Below are 22,231 nucleotides of genomic sequence, written 5' to 3' on the forward strand. Positions count from 1 at the left end.
ACTCTTCCAATCTGCTATTGATTGTGAGATCACATTGTTATTGTTGTTAAGGTCAAAGTTACACCTAACCGCAGATAGATCAAATCGTTGAAACGGAATCCGCCAAACAAACCTCTGGCGCCCGGATACAGTATAAAGCGATCTACGTGTGCTCTAAACTATAGGCAACATTTATTCTCCAGTGAGTAGATCTTTCATTATTCACGTGCTTAGCTTTAATTCACACATACAATTGTCCCCCAGTCTACAATAGTTTATACACGGCGCACAATTTAAGCCATATCAGCTCATCTCTTTTTCCCCTTGGCCCATACGTATAGCGTACGGTGCGCATGGATTGGACGTCTTTAATCTTTGTCGCTTTCTTGTGCCTATTTTATCTAAATAATTCAAGTACAGGATCGCAGGCGTGCTCCCCATCTCAATACTTTCAGGCTACAATAGCTTTACACACGGCGTACAATATGGCGCGCATCCACTCGTCCCGTTCGCTCTCATGTGAAGCCCCTAACACCAGTTCTGCGCCTGTTTTATCCCGAACATTCAAACAGTAGCGAGTCACAGGCGTTCTTCTCTCCTCCAGTGAAACATGAAGTTCGGTCAGCGGTATAGTTAAAATGGCGGGTTTCATGTGCGTTGCGTCCTCCTTGCGTTTGTAGCACGAGAAGCTTAGCGTGTTGACGACTACGTGGATTCGTGTCCATATGACGAAATCCTTCCTGTGTCGTTCTCTGAATAAAGTTCCCTCCATTAGAGTAGTCTCGATGTCTTCCATCCGTAACTGTCCACAGAATTTTGAATCGAATCCCGAACTCTAAACGAGCGTTTTTTTTTTTGTATTTCAAATGTTATCCTCTTGCATGTGCCTTGTACTGTACAGTTTTACTCTATAATGCAGGGCTTCAAAATATTTAGGATACGCAAACCGAGCGATTGTTGATGGCTCTGTACACTTCAAGATCTTTTAGGCGCGTGTAACTATTTTGTTAGCGGCAAAGTACACTCCTTAATACATTTCCGGGTTAGCTGACTTAACCATTAAACCCCGCGCTTCACCCTTTTTTACTATTTCGTCTGATCCTTCGTCTGAGAGCTCAAACGATCAGTACGTGCAAAATCTGATATCAAAGCCAATATGCTTCTAGAACCACTAGTGTAACATCTGGTGTATTGGATCTAGCCCTGGGCGCGACTGTCATCTTTGCTGATAATAAATGTCATTGTACTTTACAGAACGCTATCGATATTCAAGTAGGCATATTATTGTGGTGTGTGGAATTGGACATAAGAATACGGACTGGATAACTGGATTTGAAATGGGTTTTTAGATATTAAATTTGTGATCATATTTTCATATAATCTTTATGTCTTACGAGCGAAATACGTTGTGGCATTTCTTTAATTTAACCTATCTGGTATTGCACTCTATCTATCTATCTAAATGTCAAAAAAACTATCGTTCATATTTATTTTCCTTTAGCATTATTGTCAATGTATAAAATGGAAAAGGGGGCAGTAGAAAAATTAACAATCTCTTCTCTCTGAAAGGATGACCGAAAAAAAAATGAGTGAGTGCGGAGTAAACCAAAAGCACAATGTATTTTGGTCTAGGGAAATGGGTCATACATATTTATCAATAGGTAATACAACAAAGTGGTAATAGTTTTCTCCTAACCTTTACTCTCAAGGGAGCTCCACCTCCTTTAAGTTGACAAAAGATGGGGTATTTTTTTCTAATAGTACAAATACAGCTCCATTACCAGTTATTCACAGCTGACTCAAGTGTGGCTGATGCCGAACGCGTCACACAAATAGGAAGTCATGTACCGAAAGCTTGCCATCGCGGTCCTCCTGTGTTCTATCCTTTTCTCTGGAGGTCTGGGCTCTAATGCATCAAAGGGTAGTGTACATATTGTACCAATTGCCTTAATTATATTTACTACGTAAACATCTTGGGCTTGATTTTAACCAAGATAGACTTTTTTTATACCATATAGCAGCTTTAGAAAGAGGCTGTCAAGAAAAGTGACATATGTCACTTTATGCATCTTATGGCCGAATACGGATACCAGTTATCAGAAAATAAACGATGATTAAGCTGAAAACATGTTCTTAGTGTGTACACATAAACATTGAATTGTTTAAAATAAACCCATTCGAGCAGTCAAGTATATATTAACAAACCTCTGTAAATTGTCATAAAAGGTGACTACTTTCCGAGGATATGCTACTTTCTTAAAGTTCAGGAGGGTGGTCGAGATACCAGTAACACTGTATTTCCACTTGAAGCCATCAAATCGGAAACAGCTTTTATTTTATACTAAACGATCAACTTTTTTTTGTCAATATTTTAGAAGTAAAGGTAACTGCTAAAAAGAAAACTGGTAAGTGGAAAACAAATTTATTTATGCCAATGATGATGCTAAGAATCGTGAAACCTTGACCTTCACTGTGCCCCGCCTCCATGCTGTTCCCTCAGTGCACCTCCACCGCTTGCGCAAGGAAACTGTCGTCAAGGGGCATGGGGGGTGGGGAGGAAGGGGGAACGCACCCTATCTTCTTGCTTGGTTGCTATAACGTTAATATCGCAGCTTCTCCTCTTCAGACTCTCCTCCGCAGCCGTCCTTAGTGTCAGTCTGAAGTCCCTTCTCCTTAGTTGGGGTAGGGAGTTTAGTTTGACGTAAACAGCTACCAGACTTGGATCACATACAATTTTTGCTTGCTGATCATTGTTCAATCCGGTCCCCCAGGCTTCGATTAATTTTATTTTCCAGCTTTGCTTTGCTTCGATGCATACCCATCCCTTTGTCGTAAATCGGTAGCCAGGAAGGCATGCAATAATTCAGATCACCGTAGCCATGCGTTTGTGATCGACGTCTGCAGGAAAACGTGTGGTCGCTGCTAAAACAATGTGGTAAGTATCCTTGCGAGTTCTTGGAATCGTACAATACAACTCACTCGTAGTAGGCCCCGTATTTGTGGGGAAGGGGGGGGGCACGATACAGAAACCTGACAAAACATTGGATGCACAGCCACCCCTACTGGTTTTATAACTTTTGAAACTATTGCCCCGCCCCCTGGAACGTCCCTACAACTAAAGAATTGATATGGCCATCCACGAACTTATTTTTTATTTAAATACCGTCCACCCGCGAGACGTGGCAAAGGTCTGTCGAGTCAGACTGACAAAAATTATAGGTTTCCCTTGGTAATTCGAACTTAAATAAAAGAAAATGTCAGAACAAAATAGCTAAGGCGCTTAGTGGATGGCCTATGAAGAATGGAATTAATATCATATTGTCAACAATACATTTTTCTTTCAGGGACATATGAAAGCCAAGTTTCACAATTAGGCAAAAACGTACAGTGAACAGTGAAGAAACGGCAAAAACTTGTGTATGATTATACTGCAAAATATTGAAAATTTTGGTCTTTAAAAACAACACAGGCGAAGAAAAGGGTATACCAGGTATATAAAGGAATTCAGGTCCGTAAACGGCCTCGAATTACTGTGGTAGAAAGCATCCCCGTACCCAGGGGGGGGGGGATGCAGGGCGTGCGAACGCACCCCCCACAACGGCCGAAGGTCCGCATTTGGCTCTCAATAGACGTTCTATTTGTAGACAAAACGATAAAGCATAAGCTAGATCACTCTGGTATGTAGGCAAATCCAACAATAAACGTCCCGTGGAGATACTGCAAAGGCATAAAAAAAGCAATTTTTTTTTCGCGGGTGGTCAGATTTTTTTTCAGATAACGACCTCCACCGCCCCCCCCCCCCCCCCCCCCCCGAAATAATTAGGTCCGCTTTTTCGGATTTCGCATCGCCCCCAAGAAAAATCCTGGGTTCGGGCCTGGAAAGGACATTGGGTTGGTGGCAAAGCCATGCACCAGCCATGCACCAGCCATGCTTTTCCTTGCAATTTTAAAATAACCTTAGCATCGTGGACAGGGCCATACTACGTAGCAGAGAAGGGGATCGGGGCTCGGCCACAATATTTTCTATTTTTGGAGCCTCTCCCCCCCCCCCCCCCCCCCCCCCCCAACACTCTTCCCAGTATTCTTTTAGTTACTTTCTTCAGTTTTTTTTTCGCAAGGTTAAGGAAAGAGCACTTTTCTTCCTCGCAATCAGAACATTAAAATGTTTCAGCTTTTTGGGAATTTTTCAGAGATACTGAGAGGCATATTTGAAATGAGATATGCCGAACCGGATAAAATGCCAATCTAACGTGTGAGAGGGTGGGAGGGTAGGTATTTATGGCCTGAACTTACGAACCAATCGGAACGCACATTATTATAGCTGCCCCCTAGGGTCTTGTGTTGCATGATGGGTCACGCAAAGGAAAACTCAACATGGCGTCGACGGAAGTGGAAGGAGCGCTGGACGATCTTGACAACATAGCGGCTGATTCACCCGAAGAATGTGCCATCGACGATGAAAATCAAGTCATGGAAAGATGCAACTTCATGCCCGAGAACAAAAATATAGAGGATGTCAAAGACATGGACGAATATGTGCTCTCTTACTTCGAATCATTGAATAGCATGAGTCGACGTATCATAGCGGAACAGAGAGAAGTCATTCAGGAAAACAAAGGAAAGTGGGAGCGTCTTAGTCCAGAGGAACAAGATAAACTTATAGACGATCGTTTAGTAGATCCAAGAATTCGAAGGAAATATGGAGAGGACTCGTATTTTAGGACTAAGCCCGAGTGGTTTCCTGTTTTGAAACTAGCTCATGGGCTTTCAGATTCTGAAGGAAATGCCATCAATTTTGCTCCAAATCCTCGAGACAGCATCGCTTCTGTCACTTTAACAGTAAGTGTCACGTATCAGGAAAACTATTGAAATTAATCCTTTAACTATGATCCTTGAATTGCTCAGAATTCCTAGGCCAGGATCGCATAGAGTTTATTTTAATTCTGGATAACTTTTGAGGTTTTGAGTGCAGACATATAGCACTTCGATTTTGCTTTTGCTATATGAATATTTCACATCGCGGCGTCTACATCCATCTATTAATGAATAATTTTTCTACAAACAGATGACGTTTGAATGCCTTAGGATATAATCCTAGCGATATTCAACTGTCTTAGTCCCTTAGGGCTAGCTAAATTTCAAGATGTCCAATTGTCCTTTTCAAGAAAGCAATAACTCCCAAAATTGTAGAAAAAACCATTGTGAGGTTCTAGACAAACTGATTACCCATTTTACTGCAATGTTTTTATTCCTTGTTCCAAAAAGTCTTATATATTCAGTATTCCATTTTTGTTTTTGAAAAATCTTTTGGAAATCATTTTTCATTATAGAAAACAACAGATTCATTGTAAACAAAAACAGTTTGAGATCTGCGGTGATGCGTAAACAAACTCATTAAATAAAAGGATTATATACCGGGTCTTTTGAGGAGAGTCTAAAGACGAGTCTAGAATAAGTAAGTTCATCCTCAATCCAACATTCTACTGCTTTAAAGAGATTGATGTTGACTATCCAATATCTTCCTACTCAAGTATGATAGAATATTCCCTGGGCTAGGTGATGAGAGTGTTGTGTGATGTTCTTGATAAAAATATCCATATTCACCATACAAAAATCAGTGTGGTTTAGTTATTGAGAATGCTTTATGATGTCAGTGATAAGCAAATCTCATCTAGCCATTCAGAATTCAGTTTAACTTAAATGCATTTAGCTGCTATGTCTGTAGATCGGATGTGATATTACTAATTGGCATCTACATGCTCTATTGAAATCACTAGAGTGGTTGAAAATCTACCCACAACCATAGTTTTATGTTCCATGTGATCGTTGTTTTAAACACTATACAATAGATATTTTTAAGCTCGATTGAACCTTATTACAGATGATTTCAACACTAGTTACTAATAGAGTCTCTGTAGTCATTAGGTATGTTTCAGAACCCCCCCCCCCCCCCTCCTTCAGGGTAAAGTGATGGAGATACCCAAAAAAAACCTGCACACCAAAAATTGCTAATGTATAAATACCCCAGAACAAAAAACACCCCTAGAATTCAATTTAAAAGTAAGGGTTAAATACCGAGGACTGAGGCAATTTGCCATATAACAGCCTGAGGGCGAAGCCCAAAGGCTGTTATACTGCAAACTGCTGACGTCTGAGGTATTTAATTAGCTGATTACGTGATCTATACCTAGTAAATAACAATTTCAAGAAAAAAAGACCGGCGGAAAAGAGACAAACATCAAAAAAAGTTGACTTTTTTGAAAAAATCACACCAGGTTCAGGTTATTATTGACCTGCAAGAAAACCCAGGAGAGTTGGTGGTTGATTGCACAAATTTGAAAGGCTTATTAGATCAATACTGTACACAATCAAAATTAACATTTAGACAGAGGGGGCTGCTCCATGCATGGACTCAATCCCAAAGGTGGATTTTAATTGCAAAATTTTTGTAACTCGGAGTTTCAGTGTGAACACACAGCGAGAATGGAGCTCACTGACAGCGAAGACGATTAACATATTTTTATTATGCCAAATATCTATTTTAAAGAACTGTCGATGACAATGAACAAGCGGAAAGAGTGAATAGACGCCTCAGATAGCCACACCACAGCCTAACTTTGCTGGGGGAATAATTCTCCAATATTGCACATAAAAATTTGGCTGAAGTTATTGTTGGATTTCTAGGGTTACAAATACAAATTTTGCTTTCATGACAATTAAATCGATGCATTGTTAATATTCAATCTTTCTTGTTACAAATCTGTGGCGAAAAAGTTGTGTTTTTTTGCTCATTTCTACTCAAGGTTCAATATGATGGTCCTACATTAGTATTCACAGTTAATATCTAGTTTTTTAACCTGCTCCTCCTCTTTAGTATTCTTAGTTATTAACCTCATTCATATTTAATGAGTTCATATTTAACCCCACTTTTTCCCTGCTGGTATTTTAGTTCTTGCAAGAACAATGGATAAGGATAATCATGTAATAAGCAGAATTAATATCTCATTGTATAAGAAAGTCTGAAATGACCATCTGAAACTCACAATCTAGTAGATGCTTGCTTATAGTACCTTTTTTGCAAACATCTAAAAAATAAAATGTCTAATATATTAGCCTATTTTCTCACAGTTTCCACCTAAAAACATACCTAAGGCCCAATTTGGACCCCTAAAGATTATGACAAGCATCCCTATCAGGTAGACATCGGAAGAACCTCTCCCTCTCCTCGGAGATGGGGATACCAAAATGTGGAAACTAAAAAAAGGTGAAACTATCTGGCAGTTTTGTCAAACTTGCAATGCATGATGATAGCTTTGTTGATCACATGGTACATAAAACTGTTGGCTGCAAATAAAGTTTTGAGGCACAATTTCACCATTTCTTGATTTTCATGATAAATAAGTGGGCACCACTTTTTTATTAAACCACTGTTTTGTACATATTTATACAATACAACATCTTTATGTAGGCACACTGGCCTCCGAGACTACCAACAACAAAACTTGTTACAAACTGGTTTCCAGAAGGGGTGTGACACAATTGTTGAAGACATAGTCATCTATATCTAAATATGTAATACGTAAAATACATTTAAAATATATTGATTAAAAATGTCAGCATGTCTTCGTAAAGGAATGTGAGGCAATCTGGCGCTTAAACTGGGACACTGTCTGTGCCTTCTTTGCCTCTTGAGGTAGACTGTTCCAGAGCATTGCACCACTGTACTGTATCTAAAGCTACGCTTGAGACAGTGCTAGGTCAGTTTCAAGATTTCTCAGGTTATACCTCGTTTCTTTATCGTTTAGCCTGGTAAAACTATTCGATAAGTTAGGCGAAAAGTGTTCATTTAGGATCTTGAACATAAGAGTGCTTTTAATTTTTGCATGCCTTATTTCAAGGGCATCCTACTTAAGATTGTATAAAATATCTTCAGGCCGGATATCGTATTTTGCACCCGTTATGACCCGTGCGTCACGATTTTGGAGTTTCTGCAGGTTATTCTTCAGAGTTGTACCGCAAGTGTCCCATAAGGGGGAGCAGTAATCAAAATGGGGCTGAACTAGAGATGAATAGAGTGCCGCAAGAGAACATAACGGGATAAAGGGCCGAATATGTCTTATGGCATCAATGCCAGACCAGATTTTTTGCACGTTGTCTCAATGTGGCTTTTGAAACTGAGCCTATTATCAATTTGGGCTCCCAGGCATTTCTGTGAGTCAACACGTGCAATATCCGTCTTGCCCATTTGGATAGCATCCATAATATTTGGTGCATAAGTTATAGTCAGACCCTATCATCATTGCCTTCGTTTTTGAAGGATGCGATTGAAGTTTGTTGACACTTAGCCAATCACATATATTTTCGAGATCACAATTGAGTGCATCCACAAGTACTTTAGAAGATGCAAAGACTTGAGTGTCATCAGCATTAAGGCACGGTGTGGTAGATCTGAGGCAATTCAGAAAGTTATTTACATAGATTAAAAAGAGTAATGGACCAAGTATGGAGCCTTGAGGAATTCCACAAATGATTTCTTGTTGTGTTGACAAAACACCATTAATAAAACATTGTTGGTGGCGAATTGTCAGAATATAGGATTGGAACCAGGTGTGTTCCACATCCAAAATTCCATAGTACTTCAATTTTTCAAGTAGTATGTCATGATAGATCAAATCAAAAGCTTTCCGTTTGTCTAGAAAAACCACACCCGTTAACTCACCCTTGTCCATACTCTCAAACCAGGAATCAACCATCTGAATCAGAGCTGGCACCGTAGAGTGATGGGGGTGGAAGCCTGATTGGAAGTTGGACAGTAGGGAATTTTCATTCAGATAACCATATATTTGCCGGAAAACTTTTTTTTCAAATACTTTGCTGATAACAGACAAAATATAAATTGGCCTATAAAAATAACAGTCTCGCCGGTCCACTCTTGTGAATTGGGGGAGACACAAGCATTTTTTCATTCTTGGATAAACATTCCAGTGGAGATTGACAGGTTAAAAATGGATGTTAAAGATGGAGCTTTTATATCCGCCGCAGCCTTAAGGGCTCGTGATGGTATTTCGTCAAGACCCGTGCTCTTTGCAAACTTTAGTTGCCTCAGAGTTAACGTTCTCCACAGAAATGTCAAAGAATCAAAAGGAGGAAATGCTGTGATCGTCTTGTAAAAAGGAATTAATCTGATTAGGCGATTGGTCACATTGGTCACATATTTTCTTCTAGAATTACTAGAAATGAAAGTTTGGCAGCTTCCATACCATTATCCACTTTTCATCTCTTATATCGGCTGAGAATGTGTACTGTTTAGAATTTGCAGCTCAGCACTGTCTGATTATTGTTATGTAATTATGATGTGTGTTTCACAGGACCTCCATTCAAAGGATCAGTTTTCCTCTCCATGGTGTTGGGCCTCTAGAGTAAGTATGATCAGTAGCATACTGTAAAGGCTCTTTTAGCACCCTCCCCCACCCATCTCTTTTGAGCCCCCCCCCCCCTACTCCCCCTAAGAAGTATAATAAAATAAAGCATGTGTCCAAAAGTACAAGTGGTCCCCTCTTCGAGACAAAGTGAAAAGATATAGGTCCCCAGGAACTTAATAGAGCTTTACAGGTACTATTTTAACTCGGATTTGAACATGTTACCATGCATTTTCTTTGTCTATTGTGGTTGACTATTCAGATTTTCCATCCTTTAGAGCCAAGAGGACTTACGAATTCTTGAGGAAGGTGAATTAGAAGAAAGACTGAAAAAGGTGACTGAAAGCGAACCTGAAGAAATCCCCAAGGGTCCCCCATTACTGGAAATGTTCTCAAGGAAAAAACACATAGACTTTGAGGCTTTATCTAAGGACTCTAGCCCCTCCGGGAGTGCACCAGGATCTGATTTATTTCGCCGAAGAGATTTCTTAGAGGTTGATATGGATACGGATGGGGGCTCTAAGGGCAGTAGCGTAGGAAGCAGCACAAAAGGCAGTAAAGCAAGCCTGAATTCCTCAGATAACAGCAGTGAACATGCTACAGCTAAAGATGAAAATGATGAGGTTGATGGGCCCAAGGCTGTGGAGGTAAGGTTACCAAATTGTTTTTTTTTCTAATATGTTGTATGTGTAGTGGACCTAGACTTTTCAATAAATGTTTTTTTTTTTGTAATTTAACCCACCGCCATCATTGTGATTCATATTCACCTCTATGCACCCTCTACCAAAACACTTTACTCAAACACCATTTCCCAAGTAACAACTTCATAGAACACATGAAAGCAATAAAACATCTAAATAAATCAAAATGCTTTTTAAAAACACCTAGCCTGCAATGCTGGCGTTTATCTGGTGTTTTTATAGCGAAAAACCAGCCTTAAACCATTTCTGCTCAAAATTCAAGATGGCAGCCACGAATAGCTTGAGGCTGGTTTTTCGCTATAAAAACACGCCTGCCTTGCCAGTGTAGTCTCCCTTCAAACTGAAATTCCATTAGACTATTGCTTCTCAGTTGAGCTCTTTGCTTTTTATCCTTTTTTTTATCCTGTTAATAAAAAGACTTCTTCTTCAACTGTTTGGCTAGCGCTAGGCCAATATCAATACTGAAACAATGACAATAAAAAGCTCTTTTTATATCTCTAGGCTTATGTATTTATAAATTCCCTGTCTGTTTCAGGAAATCCAATCAAGTACTACCCAGGATATGATGGCTTTTCTACAAAACTGGTGAATCAGTAACAGAGGCAGTAATACCTAATATTAATATATAAGAGAATTGCAATTTAGATAACTGATAACTATAAATGGGAAGTTTAAACAAAGAAAACAGAAGGGTACTTCTTGATACAAACTCTTCAAGCACCCAAGGGGGAGGCAGGTTTTGCTTAAGGGGGGGAGGGATGAAATGCAGTCATAGATATCATTTTTATGATATAGACATAACCATGTCTATGTCTATCATGTGGAAATAGTTTGAAATTTGACAATTCTTTAATAAAAAGTGATCCACTTTTTGGTGTTCACAAAGGGCTACACATTTGGTACTTTTAAAGCCAGTGTGGTAATTTATCCTCATATTAGCCGTAGCAGGCCATGTAAGATTTGGGGGGGGGGGGGGGGCAAAACACAGAAATGCCCCTACTGGTCATTTTCTTATAACTTTTGAAATTATTGGGGGGGGGGGAGGCACATGTTCCCAGTGCCCCACCCCTTGCTACTGCCCTGTTATTCAATGTATTCTTTTTTGTATTATTTTTGGTATGCCCTCTGTTATTCCCATGACTATTAAAAATTAAACAAGCAACATTGCAAGGTTCGGGAATTACAATAGTTATTAGACAAAAATGAACCATTGAAACAGTATCGGAAAGTATCAGGTTTCCTCTGCTAGGAAATAAGAGATGGAGACCTGAGGCTAGCACTAACCTTAGTTCTACAGTCCCTGGTATTGTATCAGGATTCCTGTGCTTATAAATGAAACACAGGGGATCTGGGGGTGAGTCTACATACAGGGAATTTCCTGTTATTTCAGACTTCTGATAATCACAAGGTTAGAAAACCATGGATGTGGGTACTCTATTGGGATTGTAAGGCTTGGAATGGTAAGTTTGTTACAGGCTGTCAAACTGTGCCTGGGAAATACCCTAAATGCTAGAGGCTCAGAGTGAATGCCAACTTGAGACAGGATTACTTAAAAGAAAACCTTGTCAAACTAGCCTCTGGAACTTAGGTTTTTATATAGCCTTAGGTTTACTAGACAAGTGGTTAGAAAAATGGAAATATACAAAAGAGGTGGTTTTATCACTTTTGTACCGGGACCTTATGTTAAAAGCCGCATTGTCACCAGTTTACTTCCAGTCGATTACGTAAGAATTTCCAATGATTTTTAACGGAAAGCACGAAAAATATTCCAAAATATAGAAAGCAGTGTGTCTATTGAAAGTTTCTTTGAGGATGTGACTACTAATTTAGAGCGGACGGCCTGTTAAATATTTCGGATTCGAATAGATTCTTTTGTCTTTTAACGGTTGAGGTTTCCGTAGGACCTCCGGAAGTAAACTGGTGACAATGCAGCTTTAAGGAGGGTTGTTGTTCTCTTGGTATCAATATCATAAAAGTCAAACAACACATGTAGCCCAAGGTCTGTCAATGAGTAATTTGGACAGACTGGCTCATTGTCCGTTAGTAGAGAAAACATATGGGGTTGTTACTTTATGCTAGTATTCTTCCATAAAAATGTAATAAATTCAATCCAACGTGATGTAGTACTTGCAGTTGTCTATTATTTCCAAGTTAAGGCGATTTGGGGCAGTTTAGAATTCCCTCTAGTGATAGAGGGAACTCTAGTGATAGAGGGAATTCTAAATTTCACCGAACAGCCCTAAAACGGCCCCAAATGCGCTTTAAATCTCTTAAACGTGGAAATAATAGACGGCTACAAGTACTTTATCACGTTGGATTGAATTTATTCCATTTTTAGGAAAGAATAATAGCATAAAGTAACAACCCTATATGTTCTCTCTATTAACGGTCAATGAGCCGGTCGGTTCAAATCGCTCGTTGACAGAGATTGGGCTACCTGTGCAAACAAGGGGCAGGGCAATAATCATACCAAGACATGCGGCCTTTATACTTTATCTTTGACAATAGGAAATCAGCTTTCTGGCTTTGTGTTCCTGTTAATCTTGGAGGTAATATTAATTAACGCGAAAGATGTTTCGTCTTTAAAAGTTTATATTAAAGTGAATAGACTACTTGGATGTATATTTGTCCCGGCAAATTGGTTCATATTTTAGAGGTATAGATAAAACCCTATATATCTTACTATGGATGATATCAAAGATTCTTTATAAATAGGTAAACCCCTTATTGTTAATACAGTCTAAGCTTGTGCTTTTTTTGTTGTCAATAAAAAAAGATAACCCATGTCTGCTTTGACAATGTTTTTTTTTTAATGTAAAATGTTAAAAGAATGGCTGTCAGATGAGTTCTGTCTTGTGCGTGTGTGTGGTTGAGTCTTTTAAAGTGCGTATTATGTACGGTGCTCGCTGTCTGTATGATGAAGTCTGTACAGTGTCCACTGTCTGTCTGGATTGTACAGTGTCCGCTTCCTGTACGGTAATGTCCGACTGTGCGGTGTCTATGTGGTGAGGTCTGAACAATGCGCGCTGTCTGTATGGTGAAGTCTGTACAGTGCGCTCTGTCTGTATGGTAGCGTTTAACTAGCATTCTATCTGTATTGTTTGGTCTGTACAATACACGCTGTCTTGTGGTGAAGTTCGTACAGTGCGCACTGTCTGTGTGGTAAATGTACAGTACACCTTGTATGTATGGAGAAATCTGTACGGTGTGCGTTGTCTGTATGGTAAAGTCTTGACAGTGCCCCTACCTGTTTGCTCAAGTCTTTTGAGTGCGCGCTGTTTGGCAGGTAAAGTACTACCGAGTGCGCACTGTTTGCTAAGTGAGATCATTGAGCGCAATCAATCTGTTTTAAGTCTACAGTGCGCACTATGATAGCGATTGTCTCATGGATGTTTTTGGCAGTAAATGTCTTTGGATATCACTGTGATTCACACTTCCCGCTTGCTCTGTCTGTCTGCCCGTCCGTTTGTCTGTCTGTTATTCTAATGACTTCTGCATAGTGCCTACTGCATGTTAAATGTTTCCGCGCATTGCAGATGTGCGATTAATACAATGTCAAATTTAACAATGAATTGAATTACATTTTTATGCTTTCTAACACCTGGAAACGTGCGTTTAACTCCCTTATCAAGAAAGACGAGCTTTTGATTTAAAAGAATAAGAATGACTAACACCTTTTAAAATTTTCAGCCTTTATTTTCCATTTTGCAATAAATATCCACCAATAAATTAAATGGAGTATAAAAAGATACTTGCTAAAAATTAGATATCTCTTTGCCTACACAACGTATTTCTACAACCACAACAACGTGTGCCTAACTAGAAAATGTTAAAAATTTACACCTCATTCTAATTTAGAAAATGTGCGTTTATAAATACTCTCTGTACAAATGCGTAGAAAAAAAATGAGCAAATTCACGGCGCTTTTAGCGTATACCGAACTCAGGCGATTAATGAAATGAAAGAGTGATGAAACAAGGCCCAATCAAAATGATTAAAATGGTGATAAGAATTTGCTCTTAAATTTCTACGCACCATAACAAAATCAAATCAAAACATAACAAAAAAAGGGCTTATTTACATATCTACTGTCTGCCGTCGGACTAAGCAAGGCGATTTCCCTCGTCTGTGGTCCTTCACCTCTAAAAGATTCCAATTTTTTCGCGGTTTGCTTAATCAGGGCGTGGCGCTATCCGAGCGAATATCCTACCTCTTGTTCAAAAACCACCACAAAGGTGTGATGATTTCAAACTTTTATTAAAAGATTTGCCTATAATTTGTGTTTATTCCCTAAAGAGCCCTCCCCGCCGTAAAGACACTTATTGCGAGCATAACCAAACTAGGGAAGACGGAAACCGCTGAGGACTTATCCTTGGCCGACACTACGGTCGCAGTGGAATTCACTGTGGAATTAGAGTCAGTTGTAGGAATGATCGTTGGGTCCGGAAGACCAATCTCACTTGAGCTGCACAACATCCATTTCTTGGCTATCGACTGTGGGTATCCTGATTCAGACTGGATAGAAAAATCGTCTAATCTCCAGTACTGGCCACTTTTGAAGAAATACGTTTTCTCGTTGCGCCATTTCATGATGGCGTCGACTTTGTCAGGGATGTTCTTCCATACACCGTCGACTTGTCGTGGATACCCCAGATCCATTCGGCTGTTGTACTCGTCGTAGCGCCAGTAGTAACCATCCTTGAATATGTAGGTCCGGCTGTTGCGTCCCCATACGAATATTCCATCCATTCCGCTAAGCTCCTCTGGAAGGCCGTACGCGGTGATTGGTTTGTGTTCTTCTAGTGTTGTCTGGTAATATTTCCAATAACTGGAGGAAAAAAAGAGGGAGCATCGTTAGCAAAGTCAAACTTTATACAAAGTTAATGTATCTGATTTCAGTATATATTTGAATTCAAAAGTTGTATGCATTCTACAAGTCGACCTATTGAACCTTTCGCCGGACTCAAATTTGCTGTTAGAAACGAGGCTGTTTTACAAGATGCTGTGTTAGAGGAATTTAGTTCAATCAATTATACAACAATACTCACAATCCATCCTTGAAGAAAACATAACGACCGTCTTTGCGAGTGTAGGCGGCATCAATTGGCGTTCGCAGCTCCTTCCATTTATCGGCCACCTTGAACGGTCCCTTGCCTCCAATGAGAGAAGGGTCAGTGATAGTGAAGTAGTAATCTCCAGTGAAGGCGTATGTGACCCCGTCTTTGCCTAACAGCCACGCATCGTAACGGGGTACCTTGCACATGTCGACCGCAGGGGGGAACTTTGTAGGCGTGGTCGGTCCCGTGTAGGGTTTCACGGTCACTGGTGGGGGTTTAGTCTGACCATCCTCATTTTTACCTTTTGAAGTACACAGGAGAAGTATTAGGAAATGGAATTGCTACCTAGACAGATGTGCATTAATATCATAGCCCTATTCTAGACTCACCCTCAGTCGTCCTCTATAATATGCAATAGGAACAAATTGAAACAACGGACTTTGTCTAAGCTTTTTTTATGCTAAACTAAAATAACCACTCGTCCTATTTAATATAAAAAAAAACTGGACCAAATGAGATTGAAATCATAATCATGTGGCGAAGTAAAAAAAAAGTAATTTCATTGGCTGACGGTCTACAGGATAAATAACGAGTATAAAAACACCCGTACCATATATGCCTTGAATAGCCATGACGTCATCCCAAGTCAGTTTTATTTTCTGCTTGTATCCCTGGTACCATGGAAACATGATGGATCCGTGCACCTCGCTGTGGTCGATCCCAAGGCTGTGACCGAACTCGTGCAGCGCCACCCAGTCCAGGTTAATGCCGGAGTCTTTCCCGGTAGTGAAATCCTCATCATCGTCGAAGTGGGCGTCACCGGAAATGCCCTCATTGTTGTGCGGGTAAAACGCATGCGCGAGAGTGCCGCCTGGACCGTCGAATGGGTAGCCGTCGCCATGGTAACCACGGACGAAATCGATGAGGATGTCGACTTTGTCATCGGGGAGGTCTGGGGAGGCTTCCCTGATCTTCAGTTTGCTGACTCCGGTCCACTGGGCAAAGGCCCACTTGTAGATGCGCTCTTGGTCGCTTTTTGGGAGATCTGATGTGTAGCCCTTGATTCTATACGTCAAGTCCTGTAACGAGGGGAGCGCGAAGGTTAGATTAAGTATCACAACCTTGTGAAAGAAAAGCTAGTAAACATGAAGATTGCGTGCCTAACTTGTCTAGAACCTTATCAAGACGAGCACCCAAATAAATAGCAATAAATTCAGAGGATCACCATTGACCAACGCCCTTCACCTCCCCTCCGCCTTCCCCTTCCAAAATTTTATACTACTCAGAAAATTACAACCTGGGATTCGAATCAGACACGTCGCTTCAACATAGAAAAATATTCTAAACGTGTTCGGGTCAAACAGCTTCAGACTAACTTACATTTTTCTTCCAGAATGTTCCATGCAGCTGATATCTCTTCTTTCTGCGAGCCTTATCAGCCGGACTAAAATCAGGCATGCCGCATCTTGATTTGCCCATCTGCGCGATAGTAGCGGCATCCATTACTCCTGTTTCGTTCAGCCCTGCGAATCTCTGCAGCATTCGGATGGCTTTGGTCAGCTCTTCCCTCGTGCGTAGGTGCCCCTGTCGCGGATCTTTAGGTACCAAGTATCCATACTTTGTAAGGAAATTCTAAAATGGAAGATACAGTCCCGATAAAATATTCTGCACGTTGAGCTGAATCTCCCAGGCACTCTTTAATGTGAGCAAAAAATATTCGCATACGAAAAGCATTTGAAAAGACATAGCAGATGTACCCGCCACACCCTTTTCAAATTTAAAAATAACATCAGAGGGGTACTCAAAACCCTAGGCGTAGTCTTGGACTTATAGGGTCATGACTTATCCTTGAATGATGATTACAAAAATTGGCCCAAAACACAATATAGTCATGTTAGGATCACGAGTTCGGTAAAGGGCTTACATCCCAATTTAATGCCACTTTGTTATGTACAAATTAGGTTATTCCTTGCAAACCGCGGGAGCGCGGTTAGTGTTACCGATCACGGGACTAGCAAGGACCCCGCCAAATTGGCACTCGGCCCGCGAGATCTACTCTCGTCCTTAGCAAACTCTTGTAACCAGAAACCTCATGTGACAAGGAGAATCAACATAGACATTTCCGCTATGCAATGGCCACGGAGGTCTAACCAGGACGTGATAGTAAAATACTAAACCGCTAATTAACGCCAGGCCGTCACACTGCGGGTCAATACCGCACGAAGCTCGATTTGGGATAAAACAACGTGTATTGACTGAAACGCTAGAACCAATCAAATGATAGATCTAAGGTCGGCATTTCGGGGCATTTTCAACGGACTGGAAGGTCGAAAGAAATCATGTGCTAATAGGAATATTTCAAGGTACAATATTTTCATTGCGGAGTGCACGCTAATTGGATGTGCAATTAAATATGTGAATGAAAGTAAGAGCATTTTCCCATATGTGTTTCCGGTGAGACCCGGTTTATTTTATGTCAATTAGAAGATAGTCATAAAATACTGGTGACAGAGCGCAGATGGCAAACATGACAAGTTGATTTGTTATCTCTTTTATCCGCGAGGACAGAAAGATGCGATGCAGAACTAGTGTGTAGTAAGATGCGGTCAAGCGGATGGAAACCCAAGTCAACTATTATGTATTCATAAAGCAAGAATTTCGGAAAGGCTTTCTTCGTTCACCCCACATAAACGTTATCTTATATCCGAAAAGCGCAATTTTTCCAAATTAATCACCGGAAGCTAGAGTGTGTGATTAACCCATCTTTTCCTCTTGCAAAAAAAAAAAACCCTAGTTGAGGAGTGAGCAGAGAATCTAACCTGGCTTGTTGTACCACGTGACAATCGAAGGGCGCTGTTAGAGTAATATATTATCTTTCTATTCAATACCTTCTTATTTTTATTCATTTAATTTTAGAAAGCTTTGTTTGTATTCGGCAAAGAGATCGTTAAAAACGCAATTTTTAAACCTCGTTAATCTCGAGCTTTGTGCGATCTTCTCGCGGCTTGAGAACCCAAGGATATCAGAATAAATAACACGTAATCCGATATCGCATTCTACAAGAAGGCTAATTCTTATACCACAGTCTTTTATATAATGAATAAAAAGATATTTTTGGTGGTTTGGCATAGGGGAGGAAGTGAAATATTCCAACACGATTCTCTAACACAGACATCCGCCCCCAGCTCCAATCAGAAATACAAATTATCCGCCGAGCTCTTGTAAAAGGAGGATTCTAAGTGTGCGAGAGTTTCAACGAAAAATATGCATCCAATATTTGATAAGGAGTTTTGTTAGTCATCGAATAAATCATTCCACAACTAGCTACTAAAAGCCAAGGCGAAGTATCAATGAAATGTAGTATAGATGCCACAATACAGGCTATGCCGATATCCGATCTTTTAAATAATCCGCTATCATCGAGATTGAGATATATTTCTAGAGAAGCGCCAAATCAATTTTGTCTGTGCTCTCCGAATGTTGAGAACAATTTAACACGTGAAATCGCACTGTAAAATGGGCGGTGAATTGTAGTCTCAGGGCGAGTTTTAATTCTGTAATCATACAATGCACAGCTGGTAATATTCTAAACGGGCTAAACATTAATAGAAAAAAAGTTACTTACCATTCCCTGAGATTGTTCCAAAGCACTAACAGGTCTGGAAACGCAGACTTTGCAAAAAGCGAGCAGAAATACCACTGCTAATAAAATCCGCAGAACGGTCTTGGAATCTGCCATACTGGTGACTATAAGAATGCGCAGTCGTTATGTTTCAGCTTTGTGTTTTCTTTGATTCTGTTCACCGCTCATAAGCTGTATACCTTCTCGTGGCAGGGCGCTTGCTTTTATAAGCACTCGGGCAATATGCAGCCCCCTAAAACGAAAATTCGGTAATCCAAATCAATTTCCTTTGCGACTACGTCACTGAACAATAAATCTCGTAGCTTCCGTTCGCGTAAGATCGTGACCCCTCGGTTTCTTTCGCCAGTCACTGATCCAAGACTATTGTGTTTCCGATATCACGATTCACTTATCTCAGCGCACGGATACCATATTTGGGCATCGCGGTTACCGCCTCTACTTTAGACCAGTCATAAGACGATTTTATTGAGAGGTTGTGTTACACGGCTGAAGAAAGACGAACTACGCATTTTGATGATGTGTGAACTGCTTGTTTCCGCTTAACTTTTGTATGCTGGATAAAACTACCCGAGATACGGGCGAAAAAAAATACTGTACATACTTCACACATAAATCACTTAAGAAAACTAGAACAAAAGATGCATTCCTATACATTAAATTATCTATCCAATTTATCCACCCAACCCGCCATTACTCACTTTTTATCAAAACCTAAACTTGAAATGGTGAAAAACATTTTGATTTTACCGATTAATATTCTATCAGCGATAAGGAGTCATGCCTTCAACAATTTTCTTCCTAACAATTTGGGAAAAAGCTTTGGGTTGCGGTTGCGATAACAAACACAATGGTATCCCTCCACCTAGTTCTCATTTATTCCGCATCCGCATAAGCTCTATCTTTATTATTACTTCCTTTAATCCTGTATAAGACTTCTTCATACAAGGCGACAAATGGACCGACAAATAAAGTCTTGAGCCCCGTAAACGGGACTCAACGGTTTTGCGGTTTCGCTCAGACCCCCTACAGAATACGGTGGTTTGGGTGAGACTTCACGTGCTTCTCAGCAAGAGTTAATTGAGTTTTTATTTCATGTGTGTTCAATTCTAGGTGAATTAAACCGAAAGCCAACAAACAGAAAGGCCTCGAAAAAGCTTTAAATCGTTTGAGTAAACCTTTCAGAACCAAATGAATAGCTGATTCCGCTTTTCCATTCAAAGGCGGAACTGAATATCAAATCAAAGGTGGGTCACTCACAAGTCGATGACAGTCGTCGTTTATATTGCGTTACTTCCGGTTTGAAATGATAAATATTTTTAAATCTCCCGGAGGGTGGGTATACGGGATTTTCCCTAGGGCGAACCTACAGCACAAGCACCCAGAACAAATCCATATATGTCAAAGAGTCAAAGGTTTTGGCTGTTTATGTTTGTTTGGAGAATAAAGGCCGTGCTTTTGTATAAAACGTCGTCTAAGCTCTATAGTATTTGTTTGCTTATCTTTCTGTATGAATACCAGAATATCAGTTATGATAACTATCATTTTTTGTATCTCTCGGGTTTCTAAGCTACGGCTTTGTTTACCTCCATGTGTCGCTGGTTTTCTTCCTACGCAAGATAGACGAGACTCTGACGTCACAAAATGACACTACGTTTCTTGAGACAAACTCAACAAGAAAAAAAACTGGTGAGAAGCACTGTACACATAGTTCTCGGATTTATTTTGGGGCTAGCAAACACAAGTAGGGGGAAAATTCCTTACAATCAATCTTGTTTTTAAAGATAAACTTCTTCGAACTTTGACTTTTTAGTCTACGAAGAATGCAAAATATGCAAAGTGAGTGCTTGCTTTCCTCTCAATCCCGCAAAATAATACGCTAAAAAAATAAACGTGTCCTGAGTGACCTTGTTTTCCATGAAGGCCAAAACGTGTGCGAGTGACGACCTGCGTTTACAATGGCGCGTTTCCTTTGTATTTCCTACATTTGCTACTTCACGCAGTGAAAATAGCTGTGAATTATTTTATTTCGTACGCCGATATTTTTGGGGGCGAAATGCAAAGGGAAGTATTCTCGTTTTAGCTTTTTTCTTCCTCATTGAACATTAAAAGACTAAAACTAATTAATGGCTTTCTAATGCGCTTTTATATTCTCTAGACCTAACAACCGCTCACTTCCGAAATGCGTGTGTAAAGGCTGCTAAGTAATGTCTAAAAACTAGGCTTTTAGGCTAAAACGGTGAATAAATGTATTAGCCCTTGTACATTAGGAGGTCCCTGGTACCCTGGGACATGGCAACGCGACGCCTCTTGCAAATTCCAGAATTGAACTTTGTACCATTTCAACAAGAGGGTCCTCTCGTCCCGTCTCGCTCGCTCGACCCTGCTAAACGTTTTCTATCGAATCTTAAGAGGTCTTTTAGTTCGTGATATCGCATGAGTGATTCATTAGGGGTATCCATGCATAGAAAATCTCGCATTTTTATTTTCGGCAAAAGGGTGGGCAACTAGAAAGAAGGGAGTTTGCTAATTCTTGATGGGATTATGTCATTGTGGACTTTGGTTTATTGCGTTTGCGTTGTCAATGACTTGTCAATATTTTCTTTTTAAGGGACTTTGCGTATTTGATGAATAAACGGCGAAAAAATCTTAACTATTCGTACATCATCCCAAAGATGCAAAACAAGACTGTTTACTACTGCTTGAAGTTCTAGTTTCCGTGTGTTTTTGCCAACTTCCTGGCCATGTTTACTGGTTTCTGCGTCATTCGCGATTTATGACGTTGCTCTGCTAGCTTGGCTTATGTTCCCGAACAACGTTTTTTTGAAACTAACGTAGTTATTTCTCAATCTAATAACATTTCTTCTTTATTAAAAATCGATTGCTATCATTTGATTTAAAGTTCCTTTTCCTGTTTAAGCCTTCCCATCTCATTCATGAGTATCGTCATAGTAGTCTCAGAAAAAAAGGTTCAATGGGGGTTCAATGGGCTAGGCCCAACTTTCACTCACTCCGTGTATTACATATAACATTATTGAATAAAACCTGCGTTGGTCTTGTAGATTTATGGTGATTTTCATAGACAAAATGGTCTTCGAATAGTATGTTTGTTATACCGACGGTCTTCAACGCATAAACCACAATTTGAGGAAGTTTTTAGAGGCCCAGAACAAGTTTTGCAAGGGATACAGATCAATTGCTACACCGGAAGTAGATTTCCGTCATTGGGCCTAAATCCAATATGTCATTGCCCATATATGGAGTGATCGCCATTGTACGCGAGAATTTTCCCCGCCGAGAGGCGCGTGACGGAAGTGATCTTGCTTGCAATAGTTGAGGTCACTTCCAGCGGCACGCTAGCACCCGATGAAATGTCAACTTCCGGTATAAGAGTGACCGGCGCTCCCTCTCGACTACGTCACACATTTTAATGAG

At 40.2% G+C, this 22,231-nt stretch overlaps 2 protein-coding genes across 3 annotated transcripts; one reads left to right on the plus strand and one right to left on the minus strand.

Moving 5' to 3' along the window:
• Positions 1 to 39: 39 nt before the first annotated feature.
• LOC5520745 lies at positions 40 to 10,980 on the plus strand. Of its 2 annotated transcripts, XM_032365886.2 has the most exons (9): positions 40 to 181; positions 1,774 to 1,900; positions 2,355 to 2,384; positions 2,775 to 2,914; positions 3,324 to 3,469; positions 4,312 to 4,818; positions 9,348 to 9,398; positions 9,677 to 10,045; positions 10,635 to 10,980. In XM_032365886.2, exons 6-9 carry the CDS (start codon positions 4,354 to 4,356, stop codon positions 10,686 to 10,688), a joined length of 939 nt encoding a protein of 312 aa, XP_032221777.1. In that variant the 5' UTR covers positions 40 to 181; positions 1,774 to 1,900; positions 2,355 to 2,384; positions 2,775 to 2,914; positions 3,324 to 3,469; positions 4,312 to 4,353; the 3' UTR covers positions 10,689 to 10,980. The 2 variants fall into 2 exon arrangements, with proteins under 2 accessions (XP_032221777.1, XP_048585899.1); XM_048729942.1 differs by lacking the exons at positions 40 to 181; positions 1,774 to 1,900; positions 2,355 to 2,384; positions 2,775 to 2,914; positions 3,324 to 3,469 and having other exon boundaries at positions 4,301 to 4,818.
• Positions 10,981 to 13,774: 2,794 nt separating this feature from the next.
• LOC5520851 (72 kDa type IV collagenase) lies at positions 13,775 to 19,089 on the minus strand. Its single transcript, XM_032365883.2, has 5 exons — positions 18,782 to 19,089; positions 16,537 to 16,788; positions 15,767 to 16,235; positions 15,148 to 15,457; positions 13,775 to 14,927 (listed from the first exon to the last, which is right to left on the minus strand). Exons 1-5 carry the CDS (start codon positions 18,893 to 18,895, stop codon positions 14,390 to 14,392), a joined length of 1,683 nt encoding a protein of 560 aa, XP_032221774.2. The 5' UTR covers positions 18,896 to 19,089; the 3' UTR covers positions 13,775 to 14,389.
• Between the last annotated feature and the right edge of the window lie 3,142 nt (positions 19,090 to 22,231).

The sequence above is a fragment of the Nematostella vectensis genome, chromosome 7 (assembly GCF_932526225.1).
Source record: "Nematostella vectensis chromosome 7, jaNemVect1.1, whole genome shotgun sequence".
In the NCBI taxonomy this organism is placed as follows: Eukaryota; Metazoa; Cnidaria; class Anthozoa; order Actiniaria; family Edwardsiidae; genus Nematostella; species Nematostella vectensis.